General features: G+C 42.0%; 1 protein-coding gene across 4 annotated transcripts in view; it reads left to right on the top strand.

Annotated features, from left to right (window-relative positions):
• The window catches only part of XYLB (xylulokinase), a 42,011-nt gene extending 31,211 nt beyond the window's left edge, over positions 1 to 10,800 (top strand). Inside the window, exons 16-19 of one of the 4 annotated variants that reach the window (XM_039843289.1) lie at positions 2,027 to 2,085; positions 3,566 to 3,653; positions 6,069 to 6,163; positions 10,394 to 10,800. In XM_039843289.1, coding sequence (XP_039699223.1) covers positions 2,027 to 2,085; positions 3,566 to 3,653; positions 6,069 to 6,163; positions 10,394 to 10,471 — 320 coding nt within the window. In that variant the 3' untranslated portion in view covers positions 10,472 to 10,800. Of the gene's footprint in view, positions 1 to 2,026; positions 2,086 to 3,565; positions 3,654 to 5,331; positions 5,738 to 6,068; positions 6,164 to 10,393 lie in introns of those variants that run through there. The other 3 variants (XM_039843288.1, XM_039843290.1, XM_039843287.1) reach the window with 3 other exon arrangements.
• Positions 10,801 to 18,800: the final 8,000 nt, after the last annotated feature.

Genomic DNA, 18,800 nt, shown 5'->3' with positions numbered 1-18,800 from the left:
CTATTCTTAGTGTAACTTCTTCATTTAGGACTTTGATCCATCTGGAATCCACCTTTGTGAATGGTGTAAACTGGGATCCAGTTTAATTTTTTCCACATGATTATCCAGCTCTATTTCCCCTGTTTATTATTTATCAGGTTCCTGTATATACCCGGGTCTCTCTCTATACACCTTTTCCATTCCATTGGTTTATTGTTCTGTTCTTGGAGCAAACTGTATAATTACAGCTTTGTAGTGTAGTCTGTTTTGGTAGCTGGGCTGCATAACAAAGTACCACAGAGTGAGTGGATTAAACAACAGAAATTATCTCTGTTTACTCACCATCTTCCCTCTGTGTGTCCTAATTTATTCTTCTTACAGGAACACCAACTATATTGGATTAGATCCCACCCTAGTGACCTCATTTCAAGTTAATTACCTGTTCAAAGAGGTCTGTCTCTATCTCCAAATACAGTCTCATTCTCAGGCACCACAAGTTAGGACTTCAACATATGAATTCTAGGGGCACATGATCCAGTTATAACAATGTCTTAATATCTAATATAGCAATATTAGATATTGTCTTGGCTATTTATGGGTCTTTATTTTTTCATAAATATTTTGTAATATATTTGGTTCATATCCTTTAAAAATAACCCAGTTTGAATTTTTCTTTAGATTGCATTGTATTTGTGAATTAATTTGAAAAAGATTGATACTTTTATAATGTTAATTCAAACCCATCTAAGAGCCTGGGATATTTAATTTTTAAATTTATTTAGATATTCTTTTTTGTACTTTAATAACAGTTTGAATTTTTTCTTCATGGAGACCTTTGAATTCTTTGCTAAGGTATTTCCTGGCTACATTACATTTCTGGTTGCCATTGTGAATGGTAATTTATTTTCTATCACATTTGCTAGTTGAATTTTGCTAGGAATGCCATTGATTCTTGTAAGTTGATTTTGTATCTGACAACCTTGTTAAACTTCTATTAGTTTGCCTATTTTTATTTTTTCTAAATGGCTTATTGACTGTAAATTATGATAGTTTTATCTTTCTTTAAATCCTTATACATTTTGTTTATTTTTCTTGTCTTACAGCACTGACTAGTGTAACTAATACTATGTAACAGTGTATTGGGTGGTGTGAATCTTTGTTTTGTTCCTAGTATTAGTTATCTATTGCTCTGTAACAAATTACTTCAAAATGTAGTCTTAAAACAACAGTGCACATTTATTGTCTTACACAGTCTCTGTAGGTCAAGAATTCAGGATTAGCATAGCTTGGTGGTTTTGACTGAGATCTCTGCTGAAGTTGAGGTCAGTATGTCATCTGGGGCCGCAGTCATCTGAAGGCTTAACTAAAGCTGTAGGATCTGCTTCAGAGGTGACCAGTTCACATGGCTGTTTGTAGGAGGCCTCAGAGCCTCTCCAAGTAGGCTTCTCCATAGCTTGAATGTCTTCAAGACATGGCAGTTAGCTGCCCACAAAGAGAGTGATCCAAGGCAGGGTGATCAACAACAGAGCAAGGCGAAAGCCTCAATGTCTTTTATAACCTAGTCTTGGAATTCACACTCCATCATTTACACAATATCCTATTGGTCACATGAGTCGGCCCTACTGAATGTGAGAGGGGACTACATGACAGTATGAATATTAGGAGGTGGGGTCATCTGGCTAGTCTTAAAGAGAATGGTTCTAAATGTTTCTGTTAAAAATGATGTTTGTTGTAAATCTTGGATATATGGCTTTTATCAAATTAAGTAAGTTCCCTTCTATTCCTGGATTGTAGAGAGATTTTGTCTTTTAATGATTTAAAAAAAACAAAGACAGTAAGAAGTGGGTGGAACAGCAGCCTCACAAGCAAATTATATGTGACAAGACTGCAGAGACAGAGTCACTTTGGATCTCTCTCCCAGTCCTATGTGATAAGTAAGAGGCATGGGCCCAACACAAGCCCTTTGTGGCTGAAGAACTCTGGAAAACAGCCTTTTCTGCCTTGAGGGAATTGTCACAGCCATTTGTTTTTTTCTTTTTCCTTGCAGTGCCTAAGACAAAGATTTTGGCCACTGGAGGGGCATCTCACAACAGAGACATCTTACAGGTAAGTGCTGGTAGCAGGCCCTGCACTGGGACCTCTTCTATACCTGTTACTTCTCAGAGTCAGACACTTGACAATAAGGACTGCCTTTTTTCCCAGTACTGCAGGGATGGGGAGCTTACAGCTTGTCCTCTACCAGGAAGCCAACTCTGTTGTTTAACAGTTCACATTGTGAGCAGGTTCTGTCTTATACACAGATGAAATCCACTGCCCTTATAACTCCACTCTCTGATACCAGCATGGGCCTCTGGAGTCACACAGAAAGTGCCTGTCCCACATGGCAAACCTTCTGACATCAAATGCCACTGTTCTTGTCTTCCTAAAAGTTTCTCCCTTTCAATTTAATGACCTCTGATTTCCCCAGCCATTTCTCTTGTAATGCTTTGTCACTGTCTTTCTGGTCCTTCATTATGTTAGAAATATATGACCAAAAGTGGACTCAACCTGCAAATGTCTAACAATCAGACTATTACATCTTGGGGCTGTCGGGGTCTTATTGGGACACTGAGTATTTTTGGATGTAGACTGCCTTAGCTGTTTGAATAACTGCATCAACTCTTGACTTATAAAATACCGGTCTTAGGTAAGATTCTCTAGAAGCAGAGTCTGAAATTTTTAAAAATATAAAGGATTTGTTGAGAGAGTTTTTCAGGGAGAAAGCGAGTGAAGGATGCAGCAGGGCAGGGGGGAAGGACAAGCAAGGATGTGGTTTTGGCTGCAGTCGGTTTCAGCTTCATCCCATGGGGAGATCTGGAACATGAAATATTCCACAAGCTTGGTTCCACCTTGTGGTAGGGGGTCCAACTTGTTGCCCTGGGGAGAGGTGAAAATAACCTTGTGAGAGGCAGCTCTGTTCAACTGAGAGCAATTCTTTTGAGTAGGGGCAACTGTGAGCCATTAGCAGCCAAAACTCAGAGCATCTGGAAAGGGGTGCACACTGGTCCCATCAAGGGATCCGGATGGGGCATCAACAGCATCTGCTACAATATTTCTGGTCAACTAAAACCCCTTTCCCCTAAGTATTTGTCACATGAGCTCCTCTTAGTAAACTTCCTCCACTCTAAATTTATGCAATTTATTTTTGGGACCTAAATGGAAAGTTTTATCTTTATCCCTGTAAAACATGCCTGTGTTAGTTGAGTTTGTTCAGGGTTGTTAATATTAATCTGATACCCAGCAGTCTCCACCTTGACTCTTTGCTAAGCATACTTCTTGCATCTTCCTCCTTGTCTTTGATGAAATGGTTAAACAGTACAGGAACAACCTGGAAAGCTGTGGCTCTCCACTAGAGTCTTCCCTCAGGTCATCCTGACCCTGTTATCACCAGAGTAGCATGGCCAAGTGTACATCCTTTAAGGCAGAAGAGGTGGAATGAAAGGCATTGGAAGAATTATGATGAGAGAAAGCCTGGAAAATGCTTGTCCAAATGTCCATGTGTCCTCTGACAAACAACTCCCCACAGTGAACCTCTGTTGTTTTCCAGGTGCTTGCGGATGTGTTCTGTGCTCCGGTGTATGTCATAGACACTGCCAACTCAGCCTGCGTGGGCTCTGCTTACCAAGCTTTCCATGGTAGGTCGATGGATGGGTGACAGGTGCCTCTGGAAGAGATTGGGGCACTGGCTGGGCTGAGGATTATGGAAAGAGGAGATTAGGATGTTACCAGTTTTCAGGGACACTGGAGTCTTGAGGGCTGTAGCTTCGTTTTTCTCCCTCTCAGCACACAAGAACCACCCCAAATGCACTGTTCCTTTATTCTCTACTTAAAGTGGGGAAAGAGGTACGATCCTAATTGAATGAGGCCTGGTCAGAGGCAGACTCAGCACAGGGACATTGGGAAAGGACATAGGGCATGCTGAAGGCATGCAGACTTGGGTCTGGACAACTGGTGGGCAAGAGAGATGGATGAAGTCCAGAGCCATCTTTTCAGTAAAGAGCAGAAAGTTGAGACAAAGGTGAATGCTGCAGAGCCCAGAAGTTCAGGACCCTGGACAGCTCCGCAGGCCCCATTGCTCTGAAGGAGGCCTGCCTAAAACTCCAAATAGTGACGGCTTCTCCCTCATCCAGGCAAGTTCTGGCAGGAGCAGCACGTGCTCACAGGGCCATTCTTCCTCCTATTTGGTCATTTTGCTCAGGCTGCTCCTCCGGGCCACTCATGCACCCCAAGGGCTTTGCCTTTTTCCTCTAGAGGTTTCATTCTTCACACGTTAATGGTTAACTTTTTAACACATCTATTAAACATATTTCTCTATCAACATTGAGACAATCATGGGCCATATCCTTCTCTTAATAATTAACCTCTTTTTTATTCTTCTTTCATACACTATTCACCTCACCCCATCTAATGTTATCTCCTATATCAAGATCATTGGGTGGCAATTTATTTCCATATCATTACGTTTTTAATTAAGCTTTACCTCATATTGGATTTTACTTGCACTTGTGAGTTTTCTTTCTTTTTAATTTTTTTAACTCCTTTCAGTTTCTTTCTCCTTCTTCGTTCAGCGCTAGTTTTGTTGGAATATACAACCTAAATACATTTTTAAGAGGGAATTCAGTGGGCGATAAGTTCCTGAGACTTTATGTGTCCAGCAAGAGCTTTGTTTTGTCCTCCCGAAGAGTGTTACCTTGGCTGGGCAGAGGACTCTTAAGTTCAAAATACTTTTCCTCAGAACTTTGAAGACACTTCCATAATCTTCCGGCCTTCATTGTTGCCTATGAAAAGCCTGAGGTCCGCTGCTCACTCTTCCTTCTGCTGAAGCAGGAACGGAACGACCCTTTAGGCTCTCACTGCTACGCTCCACTGCTTTTCTTTCACATTTTTCCTTTTCTGTGCCTATTTAGTTGCCACAGGTTATCTGGGGTACTGCCCTACTTTGTCCCCCCAAACCAGAGCCTGAGCTAAGTCCTAGCACACTGGTTCCAGCCCGAGGTCTATCAGTCACCGTTCTCCCCAGCTGGGTCCAGGGATGACTCTCACACACAGCCAGTCTGTGAATGAGTGGAGAGGGACCGTAGTCTCTTGATTAATTTCTGCTGGCCACCCCACCACTCATCCCATTTTCTCATGCGTACAACTCTGAGCTGGAACATTCCAGCATTTGGTTAGAAGTCTCGGTCTCATCTCTTCAGCGGGCCCGCCTTCACTCTTGGTGGTGCATTTCCCTGTCGATCTGATACTACTCCTTAAATCGCCTAGAAATTGCTCACTATTTCTTGCCCACCTATGGCAGCCTTCCCTCTTTTCCAGCCTTGCCACTCATTTGCTTGGTGAATATTTATTGGGCGCTTTCTGTATGCTGGCTCTGTGCTGGACATCAGGGCTCTAGCGGAGACCCAGACCTAGTCCCTGGCCTCGAAGAGCTGGTTCAGCAAGGCTGGAACCTTCAACAGACCTTGGCCAGAAATTGTGAGAAGTGCTCTGAGGAAAGCGGATGGTGTTTGGTGGTGGGAGAGCGGGTGGAAGATTAGGGAGCATCCCTAACCACTGATGTTCTTAGCTGCAGCTTATCTGAAGAGAAGAGAAAAGGTATGTGGAAAGGGAAGAGAAGAACAGTGAGAGGACAGTGAAAAGGCCCTGAGGCAGGAGGAATTGAAAGATGCCTGGGGTGGGAAAAGGGAGCAAAGTGAGCAAAGAGAGGCAGGTGGACCTTCTCTTTCTGTCGGATGTCAGGGGGCAGCCGCCAGTTCCATGACAGGTGCTTTCGGTGAGCAAGACAAACTAGGCCCTGTTTAAGAGTCCTGAACTTGAATTCTTTCTTTTCTCTCTCTTTTTTAAATGGTTTTATTGAGGCATAATTCATATGACATAAAAATCGCCCAATTTTAAGCATGCAATTTAGCGATTCTTAGTAAATTCACTGAGTCGCGTGACCATTACGATACTCTAGTTTCAGAACATTTTATCACCCTGGAGATGAAACGCCATTTCCAGTTAATGTCCTCATTTGCGACATGCACTGCTATAAAATGAGATTTCCCTTCTAGGCCTTGCGGCCGGGACAGGCGTGCCCTTCCAAGAGGTCGTGAAGTTAGCCCCCAAACCCAGATTAGCTGCTACTCCAACCCCAGGAGCTTCTCAGGTAAGAGACCATCAGAATTTGGTCAGAGCATTTGCATTTTTTCCAAAAGGTAAGTAAGTTCTTCTTTGGCACCTTTATTAAAGTCGACGTGCTCAACTAAAGGGGAAAAGAAGCCAACTGAGATTCACAGATAAACTGCTGATTCTACAGCCCCAGGGGTTGGGTGTTTTGCTGGGCATGTCTTCATTGCTCTGTATGTCTCAGGGTGGTCTTTTCCATTTCACTGGGTAACAAAAGCCACTGAAAGATGGTCACTTAAGCACAAGGCATGCTGGGTTTCTAGCACTCAAATCCGAAGTCTGGGTCCAAGACAGCTGTGCAGTCCATCGGGCCAGGAAATCCCTGTGAAGGCAGCCCCTAATTGTTACTGATTGGGAAAGTGGACTTGGAGATGTCAATTAGGATGCAGGAGATTTATGAGGGGGTGCTGGATCTACGTCTATGGGAGGGAAAAGGAGGTCACCGGGCTGGGCAGAGGGAGGAGGTGAGCTGCAGTGTAGTCTCAATGGAGCCCTCGGCCAGTCCTATAGGAAATTCTGAAGCTGGGATGACCCTTTAGAGTTGTACCAAGTTGGGATGTGGGCCCCATGTCAGTTAGTTGTTGCATGCAGGCTGCAAGGCACCCCAAGATGGGGTAAGCTCTCTATAGCCGAGGCAGCTCCCAAAGTGGTTGTCAGCTGAGGGCTGGGAGGATAAGTTCTCCATTCTCAAAGGGCGATCTGGGTGGCATGCCACAGCATCCGCCACACCACTATTCCTGCCGCAGAAGGTTCTTGGTAGCCCGGGAGCAGGGGTGGCACAGACAGTGCTTTCATGTTCCGGGAGGCAGCGTGAGCTTCATGCTTGCCTCAGATTTCCTTGGCTCTGACGTGCCATGGGTGATGTGGAGCGGGGCCAAGTGGGTACTATGTACACACTATGTCTGCATCACAACAGAGGGACCCTGAGCTTAGAAACTCCCAACCTTATAAAGGACCTGCAAGCAAACCTGCCCAACCCTTGCCCCCAGCCTTATCTTCTAAGGCTGTTAATACAAACACCCTTGAAAAGGTAATTTGGAACAAAAGCTGTCACAAAACATGTAGAAACACCATGGAGAATTGTTCCCAGCATATCTTAGAAGCAGAAATTCATGCTTTCCAGGTGACTAGATAACCCCCACACATAGGTGTGCCCGAGTTTCTATTATTTTGTCATGTATCCTTATGTTTAAGAGACAGCTCAGTGCAGTAGAAAGATCCTGCATTGAGATAAAGGGCCTTTGGTTTCTGAACTTACTTCGCCTCTCCCTCACCATCTAACCTTCACGTGACCTTGAGCAGCACTCTTCATCTCTGAACCTTTGGTTCTTCATCTGTGAAGTGGGGACATCTCTTCTGCTTACTTTTAACTTCCCAGTTGTGAGGTTTTAAAAGAACCCTGGACTATAATGGCTTTATTATATAATGGGAGTTCTGAAGGTAGTCGCCACTGTTGGTTCAACAGTGTCAGGCCTCCAGGTCATGCTCTCTGAAGTTCTCCAGATCAGCCACGGACAGTGGGAACATCATGAGAGCCACATATCTCATTTCAAATTTCCTAGTAGTTTCTTTCATTTTTTAAAAAAGTAAAAAGAAATAAGTGACTACTTTGAATAACATATTTTATGTAATCCAGTATATCCAAAATATTGTCATTTCAACATGTAATCAGTAAGAAAAATTGCTAATGTGACATTTTACTTTTTAAATTTTTTGGGCATCTGAAGCTTTTGAAATCTGGTGTGTACTTAGAACACTAGTTATGCTGTACTTAAAGGCACCTATGGCTACCATAATGGATAGTGCAGCTCTAGACAGGCTCCAGATGGGCACAGAATGTCTGTAGCTGCTCCAAACATCATGCCCCCTCCACAACTGTATTCATAGGCAGGAATCAAAGCATGGCATGGGGCAGGGAGTCTCTCCTCACTCATGTCTTGCTTATCAGGGAGAAACATCACAGTCTATTTCCTTCAGTTCCCCCAACAGACTACCACTTAATATGGTCAGCCTTGGTTGTACGAAAGGCTGGGGCAGGATCTGGCTCTTTCATCTTCTCTGGAAGAAGGTAGTTCAGGAAAGCTTTAGGGAAACAAACAGCTGTGTCTGCTTCATTACAGGTAGCAAATACTTGGTGTGTGTACCGCCACTGTCCCTGGCTTGCCCATGGCCAGTCACTAATATCTCGTACCACTCTACCATTAAACCCAAGTGTAACCTCGGAATCGTTCTCAGCACCAGGTTGCAAGCAGTGGCAAGTCTCTGATTGTTGGCATAAGTGACCTATTTGAAAGATGGATTGTAAATTTTTCGAGAGCCGGGTGGCATCCTCCTTTCTCTCCATGGCACCTACAGCAGAGCTGTGCTCAAATGGAAACTCAACATTGAAAGTGTTTTCTCTCTGCTCAGCTGCATATTGCAGTTTCCTCCTTGGAGAGGAAATCAAAGCCCCCTTTATGCTCACAGACAGAGCTGCTGTAGCTACACCAAGAGTAGGCCCTAGTTGCATGATCAGTTACTAAAATACTTGACTTTGGAGCGAATTAAGCCAAATAAGAAGGAATAGGATTTTTTTAAAAAAGAATGAAGGGTAAGAATGTAGGGTTGTGTTTCTTAGTAGTCCTTTTTCCCCTCGTTATTTTTGGTTTTGGTTTATTGTATAGCATACTATATATATAGTTTTGTAGCCCACCTCTTTTAAAATTCTATGTTACATCTTAAGTATTTACATTCTTTAAAATGCACATACACATTATTATGTTTTTTAAAACTTATTTATTTAAATTAGTTTCAAGTATACAGTACATTGGCTAGACATCTATATAGTTCTGAAACGATCCCCCCAATGGCCCCCTCCCTCCCCTGGCCCTCTAACTAGCTTGTGTCACTGGCTGCATTCCCCCTGCCGTGCTCCCCATCCTGTGACCAACTATCAACTACTACCCAAATTTGTGCTTCTTCAACCCTTCCTTCTCAGCTACGACCTCCCCTCTGTCCGTCTGATTGTCACTTTGACATACACATTTTTAATGACCGCATAATATTCTATCCGTCTAGTGAACCATTATTTACTTGAGCATTTTCCATGTCTTAGAGTAATTGCTTCTAGTTTTTTTCTTTTTTTCTTTGTTACTTATAGTTTTTCAATTATTATTATTAACCCTGTGTAAACAAAGGGTTAACAGAATCTTTTCCTATTCTGTTAACTTTCTAGCTCTGTTTCTTGTGAGACTTAATAAAACGGGATGTCAACAACATTACTAGGCAACATCGCTTATGTAAACGTGGCCTTTAATTGGGAAACTGCAGCTGACAGTGAGGGGACCATAAATTCCTGTGGGAAGTCATACTTAGAGCTTCCCTGAGTGCAGTGACTTCTCATGGGCATGTCTCTTGCCTATAGAGTTGTTACAAGAGATAGTCTTGTGGGACATGAGGTTTCAAAGCCAGGGTGGTTCTTGTACCTGTTCTGTGTGGATATCATCTCCTTGCACCTGGGCTATAACCTGGGGGCAGGGGGAGCAGAGAGGGGAGAAGGCAGGAAGGCTAAGAAACCCTTTTCTGGACACCCATGCAAACTGCTCTGTGGCCCACTGTATGGTCTCCTGTTGAAGAGCGCCTGCAGCCACTGTGCCAACAGGTATGTTCCTCCAGTGTATCCTCTTGGGAGGCAAGGTGGGGCCCCTCGTTGTCTTATGAGTTTGAATGTTTCGTGGTGTCTAAGAAGATACTTCGTGGGCCTGGCACCCTCCGTTTCGGATTAGTTCCTTAGAAGAGTTTTGCAGAAGTAGAATAACTGGGTCAAAGGCTATTTCAAGCTCCTTGATACAGATGTAAATAAAGTCCATTTGATGTTCACAAGAGTTACACCACCAACTTCCACTGGCTGTGCAATGAGAACCATTTCCAGGTACCTCCACCAGAGTTTTTTTTTTTTTTCCACCAGAGTTTTTAATTTTGTAGATTTGAAAACAAAAATTGGCTTCTTATCATAATTTTTATTTTTAAATAATCTTTATCGGTCGGATTGAGAACTACTAGCATTTCTTTTGTGTATGTGAGTTGACACTTCTTTTGCCTAGCAAAAAAAAAAAAAAGGAAATTAAATTGTAGATAAATGGGATGTAACAATTTTTAAATTGCAAGTTGCAAAGAGATGGAAGAGGCACCTCCCCCTCTCTATTCTAAACTGCTCTTTTCGCCCTTCCAGGTCTATGCTGTCCTCCTCCCAAGGTATGCCCAGCTTGAGCAGAGAATCGTGTCCCAGACTCAGGGGCTTCTGGAGTGAATTCTGCAGGCCCTGGAGCCCCTGTTGACCCTGCCTGCCCAGACTCTGCTGATCTCACTTGGGGACGTGGCCCTGGACAGCGGGGATCCTCTTCCCTTTTACAGTGGCTCTGCCTGCCACCTGACTCCGGCTGTGCTCCAGTCCTGCCAGGGACCATCTTGAAGCCTGCCTTAGTACATCTTTCTGAATATAAATGGGCTGCTTGTGTCCCTGTGCCCTTGTGCCCGGGGCAGGAAAGCATCTTTCTTTTCCTATCTTTATTCCAAAAGATAGGCTAATACTGAATCTAGATATCACCAATAAAAATTATGATTTTTTTCCTTTTCAAAGGAAGAAGTAAAGCTAATACAGGGACTTACATCAGCAGAATGGGGGAGACAAAGCCATCCCCCTTCCTCTGTCCCCAGCCTATTCCCTTCTCCAGCCTTGACTCTGGCCACTCCTTCCCAAGCCCTAACCCACAGCCACCCCACCCCACCTGGACCCCACTGTCCATCCTTTCCCCCAACTCTGACTTCCTCAGCCCTTCCCCCCCCCCCCCCGCCGCCCCAAGCCTCCTCTCCTTTCACTTCACTTGCTAAAAACATTGAGTCATTTATCCAGGACAATTTCCCAAACTCTGGGTTTTGTTGATTCAATCCCTGAGGTGTCATTTAACATGTTCTGTATCTTCTATATTTCCTATAAATTGGTATTTGGATCTAATACAGGGTTTCTCAACCTCAGCACTATTGACATTTTGGCCTAGATACTTTTTTGTTGTGTAGGGCCACCCATTAGATGCCAGTATCACCCCCTCCCCAAGTCGTGACAGTCAGAAATGACTCTGGGCATTGCCACATATCCCCCGGTTGAGGGGAGGGAGCAAAATTGCCCCTTATTGATAACCACTCACCTAGAGGCATGATCAGATGCATATATGATTATTTTCCTTTTTATGTAAGACAGCTTCGTAGATGGTGTCGTGTTGTGCTTTTTTGGTCAGGAGGCACGTACGTCTGGTTTTCTCTCTTTTCTGTGATGTTCATGCCTAGCTCCATTAGTTTACCAGGGATACAATTGTGTTATCCCTCTTTATTTATAAGCTGGGTTTCTTCTACATGAAAAACATCCCCTGTTTAGTTATCCAACAATCTTGTTTACATAGGAGAGGCAGAATAAATAGATTCTTTCCTCTTTATTCACCAGTTTTCAGAATAATGAGTTGATTTTCGAGCATTCTCTAACAGCAACCAGATTTTTATTTTTAGTCTCAATATGATACACTTAACATATTTTGTGTGTTCTCATCCGTTACATTAATTATTCTTAGCCTTGTCTTCTTGTTGAGAGCCATTGTCTCCAACTTTTCTGTGCTTTCCTCTTCTCTCATTCATTCTTGCTTCTTCGCTGATAGTCCTGCTCTTTCTACTCCTTAATTATTTCTGGGCCCCAATCTCTGTCTTCATCAGTCTTTCCTTCCCATTCTTTCCTATCTTGTTGAACGATTTTATCTATTCTTGGGCTTCAGTTACTACTTATATATCAGTAGCAGCAAGATCTACATTTCCAGCCAGAACTCTCCTTGGAGTCCACCATCATTATCTTCAGTCTCCACTTATCTTCCCTTTGCCTTCTCCAACCCCCCTCCAGAGTTCCTGTTTCAGTGAATTGGTACCATCATTCATCCATCCATTCATTCATTCAGGACCCCAAACCCAAAACTCAGATATCCTCCTTCTTTCCCATGTCAAATCAGTCACCAAGTGATTTTGGTTATTCCTAAAGCAGTTTCTTTCTCTCAGTCCCTCCTGTTTTACTTTAGACCCCTTTATTCCTTGCTCAAATTATCACAAAAGCCTCTATAGAAAGTCCTCTGTGATCTGCCTCCTGCAAAATCCACCAGATTTTTCTTCTGCCACAGGCCCTTGCCTAAGTTGGGACTTCAGTGAAATCAAACTGCTTATGGCTTCCTCAGAGTGGAAATTGCTGCAAACAGGTCTGAGACCTGGTGGATCAGAGCAGTGGCTAGTGCAAAGTCAAAAGGAAGGAGTTTAGGAAATGAGTGGGACCAAAGAGGTGAAGTCATCTTAAAAGAGAGGTGTCCTTTGCAGGCTTGGTGGGTGAAGGGAAAAAAGGAAGCAAGAAGCTGAAGATGATGGTCTGTCAACAGCAGGTCAAAGACTCAGAAGAAAATGGACAACCTCTCTCCCACCCATAACCACCTAGACATTACTTATTAAATAAATTTTATGTTATTGGCCAACAGAAAAGCACCGTCTCAGACCAAGAAAGAGAGAAAGCCACTCAATTCATTCCACATTTTACCTCTGCCCCATAGAGTTGCCTGTTTTTTGCAAGTGTGTCAACATAAATGGAAAAAGGAACTTACCATCTACACAGATGTAGGAAGTAAACAGAGGGAGAATCATAACTTTTCAAGCTGATGAAATACTCCAAAGAAAAAAGGGACAAAGAGCAAACAACCCTTGAAGATGAATTCTAAAGTAAAAAACAATTGTGAATATGAAAGAATACCACAGATGAGAAGTTCAGAAACTCAGAATAAAAATGAAAAAGTGACAGACATAGATGAAAAGGAAACTGACCAAACAGGAAAGAGTTTGAACATGCAAATACAGTAAAGCATACAGAAGAATGAAAAAAGCTAAGACCACATAAACAATATAAAGGAAGAGCTAAGAAGGGCCAGAAAGAATTAAGTAAAAAGACAGGCAAAGAAAGACTAACATGGGTAAAATTGGAGCTCCTGAAGCCAAAAGATAAGACAATGGGACAATTAATATTTAAAACTGTACCCCCAAGAGAAATTTCTGTAAAAATAGAAGACCTGAATCTATATGTTGAAAGGGCCTATCTTGTTACATGGAAAATTGTCCTAGAATGATCAACTAAGAAGAATCCTAGTCAACTGCGAATACTTTGAAGGTGAGGAAAAAATTCTAGGCCAAAAGACCTAGTCTTTTGCAAAGGAAAAATCAGATTGGCATCAGAGTTTTCAAAAAGCAAATAGCAATGGAGCAGCATTTTCAAGAAACTCGAAAAATATGAACTAAGCATATCAAGGATACGCTTTATATTGTTTATGTGGTCTTAGCTTTTTTCATTCTTCTGTATGCTTTACTGTATTTGCATGTTCAAACTCTTTCCTGTTTGGTCAGTTTCCTTTTCATCTATGTCTGTCACTTTTTCATTTTTATTCTGAGTTTCTGAACTTCTCATCTGTGGTATTCTTTCATATTCACAATTGTTTTTTACTTTAGAATTCATCTTCAAGGGTTGTTTGCTCTTTGTCCCTTTTTTCTTTTGTTAAATTTTAATCATGCAGGAGCTCAGGAAATAACCCTTTAGGATTATCCTAAAAGATAAGCTTCACTCAACTAAGAGATGATTGGGGAAACTTCAGCAAAAAGACTTGTGGCGAGCATTAAAATCTTTAATTTTAGATCTAAGACCAAAATGAAAGTAGGATAAGGGTGGAACAATAGCATCAAATAGTATATGCTTTGACACGGTAGAACAACACAATTAAATGAATGGAGAGAGGGGGAGGACAGTACAAAGGCAATAGATGCCAGTCAATATCACTTAAAGTTGACAGACCAAATAGTTGAGGCTTAAATAGGAAAAAGGAAGACAAAGAATAAAGGTCATAGTATAGTATAAAGATAATCATTAGGATAAAAATAAGACAGCTCCCTCAATGCTCAAACAGACAATAATAAAGGCAATAAGTCACACAGTGAAAAACATGCGGTAAACGAAGCATCATAAAGCAAATATAAGGACAAACGAGTCAAATTAGCAAATGGAAGGACTCATCTATTAAAGTTCAGATTGGCTCACAAACCAATATCTTATTGTCTGTTATTTCCAAGAGGCACATTTAAAATAAATGATTCAAAAGGCTAAAAAGTGAAAGGGTAGGCAACAGTATACCAGGCAAATACAAATTATATAAAGCCGATTATAATATCAACATCTGACAAGGTAGAATTCAGGAAGAAATTAGACACAACAAAGAATATTATGATGTTAAAAGCTGCAAAATAGAAATAATACAACCTTTAATCACAATGCAATAAAATGAGAATTAAAATTTTTTTTAAGTCTTGCCTGGAAAAGACTTTGTATGGAAATACTCTTGGGGCAAATGGGAAATATAAACCCAAATTTCAGAGCTTCTAGAAAATGATTGATAAAGTTTAAAGCAATAGTAGATGAAATATAGCTTAAAATACTGTTGACACTGATAAATACGAGAATAGTTACTTAAAATACAACTCAAGCAAAAAATAGTGAACAGAAGAAAGACATAAGTAATGAAGACTCACATTTAAGGATTATTTTGTATAGCTGCAAATAAATTTGAAAAACTAGGTGAAATGGTAATGACCTATGGAAATATACCGAAAAGACTCCAGTACAGAGGGAAAGTTTAAACAGACTAATTTTCATAAAGGAAACAAAGTATCATCAAAGAACTACCCTATAAAAAAAGGCAAGGTTGGCTCTTTCACAGGGGAGTTCTACCAAACCTTCATAGACCAGTCAATCCCTACACTACCTCACGTATCCCAGAACACTGGAAAAGAAGAAACACTTCCAGATTATTTTGTGAAGCAAATATAATATCGATCCCTGTGCTATGTTGCAAAAATGCCCCAATACTTTGCTTACCTCTTATCCACATACTTCGCCATGGAATATTGTGCTCTCCTTTTCTGACTCTGGGCTCAGTTATATGAATTTGGCCAATGGGATATTCACAAATATGATGTAAACAAGGGATTGAAAAGCCCTTATTCCATTGGGATTGCTCTCACTTTGCTCTCTGCCCTTTTCATGAATTATTTTTGCCTAAGCTAGCCTTACCAAAGCCATCTTGAATCAACTATAGGGTAATTAACTGCCCAGCCAAGCCCGACCTAAATCACAAGCCTACCAATTCATGTACTAAATAAAAATTTATTACTTTAAAGCATGGAGACTTCGAGTGATTTATTATACAGCAGTAAATAACAGAAATTGGTGCCAAAACAAACAAAAATATATATATGTGACATTGAAACTAGATTGTGGGTAGAGACAGGAAAAATGGTGAGAAAATTATTGAAGGCTGAAAAAATGCGAGGAAACGGAGTACCTGTGGTAACTTGGAAAACAGTGTACCTACTGAAGATTTGGACTTGAGAAAAGGAATTTCTAGGCAGAATGTTGAAAATGTCAGCGATTACTCAGAAAGAACTAGCCAGATTTCAAGTAGAATTTAGAGAGACTATAAAGGTGCTAGAATCAAAAAATAACCTCATCTTCATCTCTTTAAATCAATAAAAGATTATCAAATTTAAGACATGGCTTTAAGTAAAAAAAATCAAGGGCCGAAACGTACTTTGCTAAGACCTCTGTGAGAAGGCACTATGTAATGGGCCCTTCCAGCTGATTAAAACGATGTCCAGGAATTGAGATTCTTGTCCTACAGCAGCAGCCTGATATGCGTAAAGTATCAGGGATTAATCTAGAGAGAGAGAGATCTGAAAAATAATTGTGAGTATGGCTTTTGCTGCATAGAGTGGATTCAAATCAGACACAGAACTTCATAGGGAGGTATACTAAAAAGTGACATCAATCTAGATAAAAAAGGACTGAATGTAAAAAGACTCTGGACCCCCAACTTTCTATGGATGGGAAGCAGGCTGAGAATGTTGCTCAGAAGGCGAATTTTCCAATGCCCTCTTTAGGAGTGTTCAAAGAGGGCAGTGCAAAATGAACGATGTCAGAGGGTAAGCTGAGAACCATGGAATACAGTGGTCTAGGATGCCACTTTCAGCGTGGCAGGCAAACTACTAGGGCCTGCAGGTATCCCTGCCTCCCTGTATTCATGCCCTGGTGTAATTTCCTCATGAGTGTGAGCAGGACCTGTTACTTGTTCCTAATAAATGGAATATGGCAAAGGTGATGGTATGTCACTTCTGTAATTATATAAGTTCATAACTTCCATCTTCCCAGCAGACAAGAGTATCCCAACAGTGGCAATAGGGATTGCTGGGGCTCTAAGGCAGAAACAACCTTTATGTGTTTGAAGACAGAAAGCAGGCCAGGGTGTTTGGCTGATAATAGTGAGATGGGAGAGGAAGAAGGGCCGATTATGCAGAGCTTTATTAGCTATTATAACAGGAAGCTATGGGAAGGTTTTAAGCAGGGGAGTAAGGTGATATGAGCTCCATTTTTAAAAGATCATTTCTGTATAGAAGAAATGATCTTATAGCCAAGCAAGAATGGAAACAGGTGACCAGTTATGATCCTTTTCAGTTCACTGCTGTTGCTGCGGTCCAGATGCAAGATGTAGTGCGGTGGTCGTATAGAGTAAATGGGAAAAAGTAGCTGGATGGTGGATGTGTTTTTGAAGCCAACCTGCTGATGGACTGAATATGGGAGGACTCAAGAATGACTCGAAGTTTTGATCTGAGCAGTTGGTTGGTTGGTTGTGCCATTGCTTCATATAGGGACAATGGGGGAGGAGTAGACTTATGGGGAAAATAAGGAATTCTGCTTTGGCTAGGTCAAGTTCGAGATGCCTGATAGGCTGCCAAACAGAGATGTCAAGAAAGCAGTTGGATATACAAATTTGGAGTTCCCAGGGACACAGATGTGTTGTCAACTCGGACCACCTTGAGCCCTTATTGTGATACCTGACTCGGTGGGTAGCAGAGGAAAACTAGCCAAACTATCTAATGGTTGGCACATGTATTATAGCTGACAGCTCCTAGTAGGAAGGAGGCAGTGATTTACCTAGAAAAGACATTTATGGCAGGTCCTTGAATAACATCGTTTTGTTCAATGTGGTTTTGTTAGAATGTTGATGAGGAAAAAAAAAAATCGATTCCTGGCAGGGACCACCATGTGGAGTTTGCCTGTTTTCCCCACGTTTGCGTGGGTTTTCTCCAGGTACTCAAGTTTCCTCCCACATTTCAGATACGTGCACGTTAGTTAGGTGAACTGGCATGTCCCTGGCTTGTCCCAGTCTGGTGTGTGTGGCGTGATGACCCAGTATTGATGATGATGACGTGATGACGTAATGTGTGTGTGTCCCCCTGCGATAGGAGGGCATCCTGCCCAGGGTGGGTTCCTTCCTTGTGCCCAGAGCTGCTGGAATAGGCTCTGGCCACCCATGACCCTGAATGGGTTGGAAAATAATTATCTTAATTTGTTTATATTTGTCTATCTTAAATTTATGTATAGCTCACATTATTTCAATGTTTAATATTCGAAGTGTTTTTACGGTCTCTGTTTAAAAGATTTGGTGATTTTGTGTGCGCGCGCGTGTATGTGTGTGACCAGAAATGTATCATAGGAACTTAACTCTTGTGTATATCAATTAGCCTCTGGTTTTATTATACGTCATTTCGCTTTCAGTCTCAGTTCCTAAGAACCTGTGGATGATGTTAAGTGAGGACTTACTGTATTCTGGATATGGAGTAAATTTCTTTGCCATCGTGTGTCTATCAATATAGACTCCTGTGGGATTACCAAATACCTTATACATTGCCATGTGTCCCGCACTACACTGCTTCTTGCTTAGCAAACAGTAGCATTCAATTCTGTGTTAAAAGGTCTATTTAGGAGTGAAGGTAAGGAGGGGCTGTCATTTCAACGAAGGGTTTTCCAGAACTGGAAAGGATCTTTAGAAACCCAGAACTCCTTCTGGTTAGTGACTCTAAAGTGTGGTCCCTGAAGTGTTCCTGGTGCTTCTGAAACTGGAGGTGATGGAGCCTCATTTGTACTTCAATCAGCTTCCTACATGGTGGACTTTTACTTAAGATTTTGTTTGAATAAGTTTTCTGCTATTCAAACAATGCAAAGCATGGGAGGAGTCTAACCTTTTCACTTTCTATGTTTCCTTCTGTGAAAGGAAATGGGCTTAGAGAAGTGAAGTAACTTAGACTGCTCTTGCCCCGCTCCTGCCCCAACACAGGCTGTGGCAAGTCAGGAAAACTGGGAGGTCAATTTCTGTATCCAAGGATCCTGCATCTCGTCCCCGAGCTGTGACAGGCTTTTCCTCTATCTGAGAGTCCCATCATGACTCTCTCAAGCTCTGGTTGTGTGACAAGAAGGGTGGAATCTGAGATGAACAACAGCCCCCAAGGAGGAAACTGGGGTGAAGAGGGCGGCGAAACCATTCGCTAGACAAGATCTTCAACTGCGGGGACAGGCGGCAATTGAGAACAGCTTTGAAGGTGCAGATTGAAGGAGGTTGGGGAGTGCTGAGGACCAACTGGAGTAAGGGTGGGATAGCAAGTAGCCAAAGTTCCTTTTCCGTCTGGGTTGC

Source organism: Pteropus medius, unplaced genomic scaffold (assembly GCF_902729225.1).
Source record: "Pteropus medius unplaced genomic scaffold, Ma_sr-lr_union100, whole genome shotgun sequence".
Lineage (NCBI taxonomy): Eukaryota > Metazoa > Chordata > Mammalia > Chiroptera > Pteropodidae > Pteropus > Pteropus medius.
This window is presented reverse-complemented; position numbering and strand designations above follow the sequence as displayed.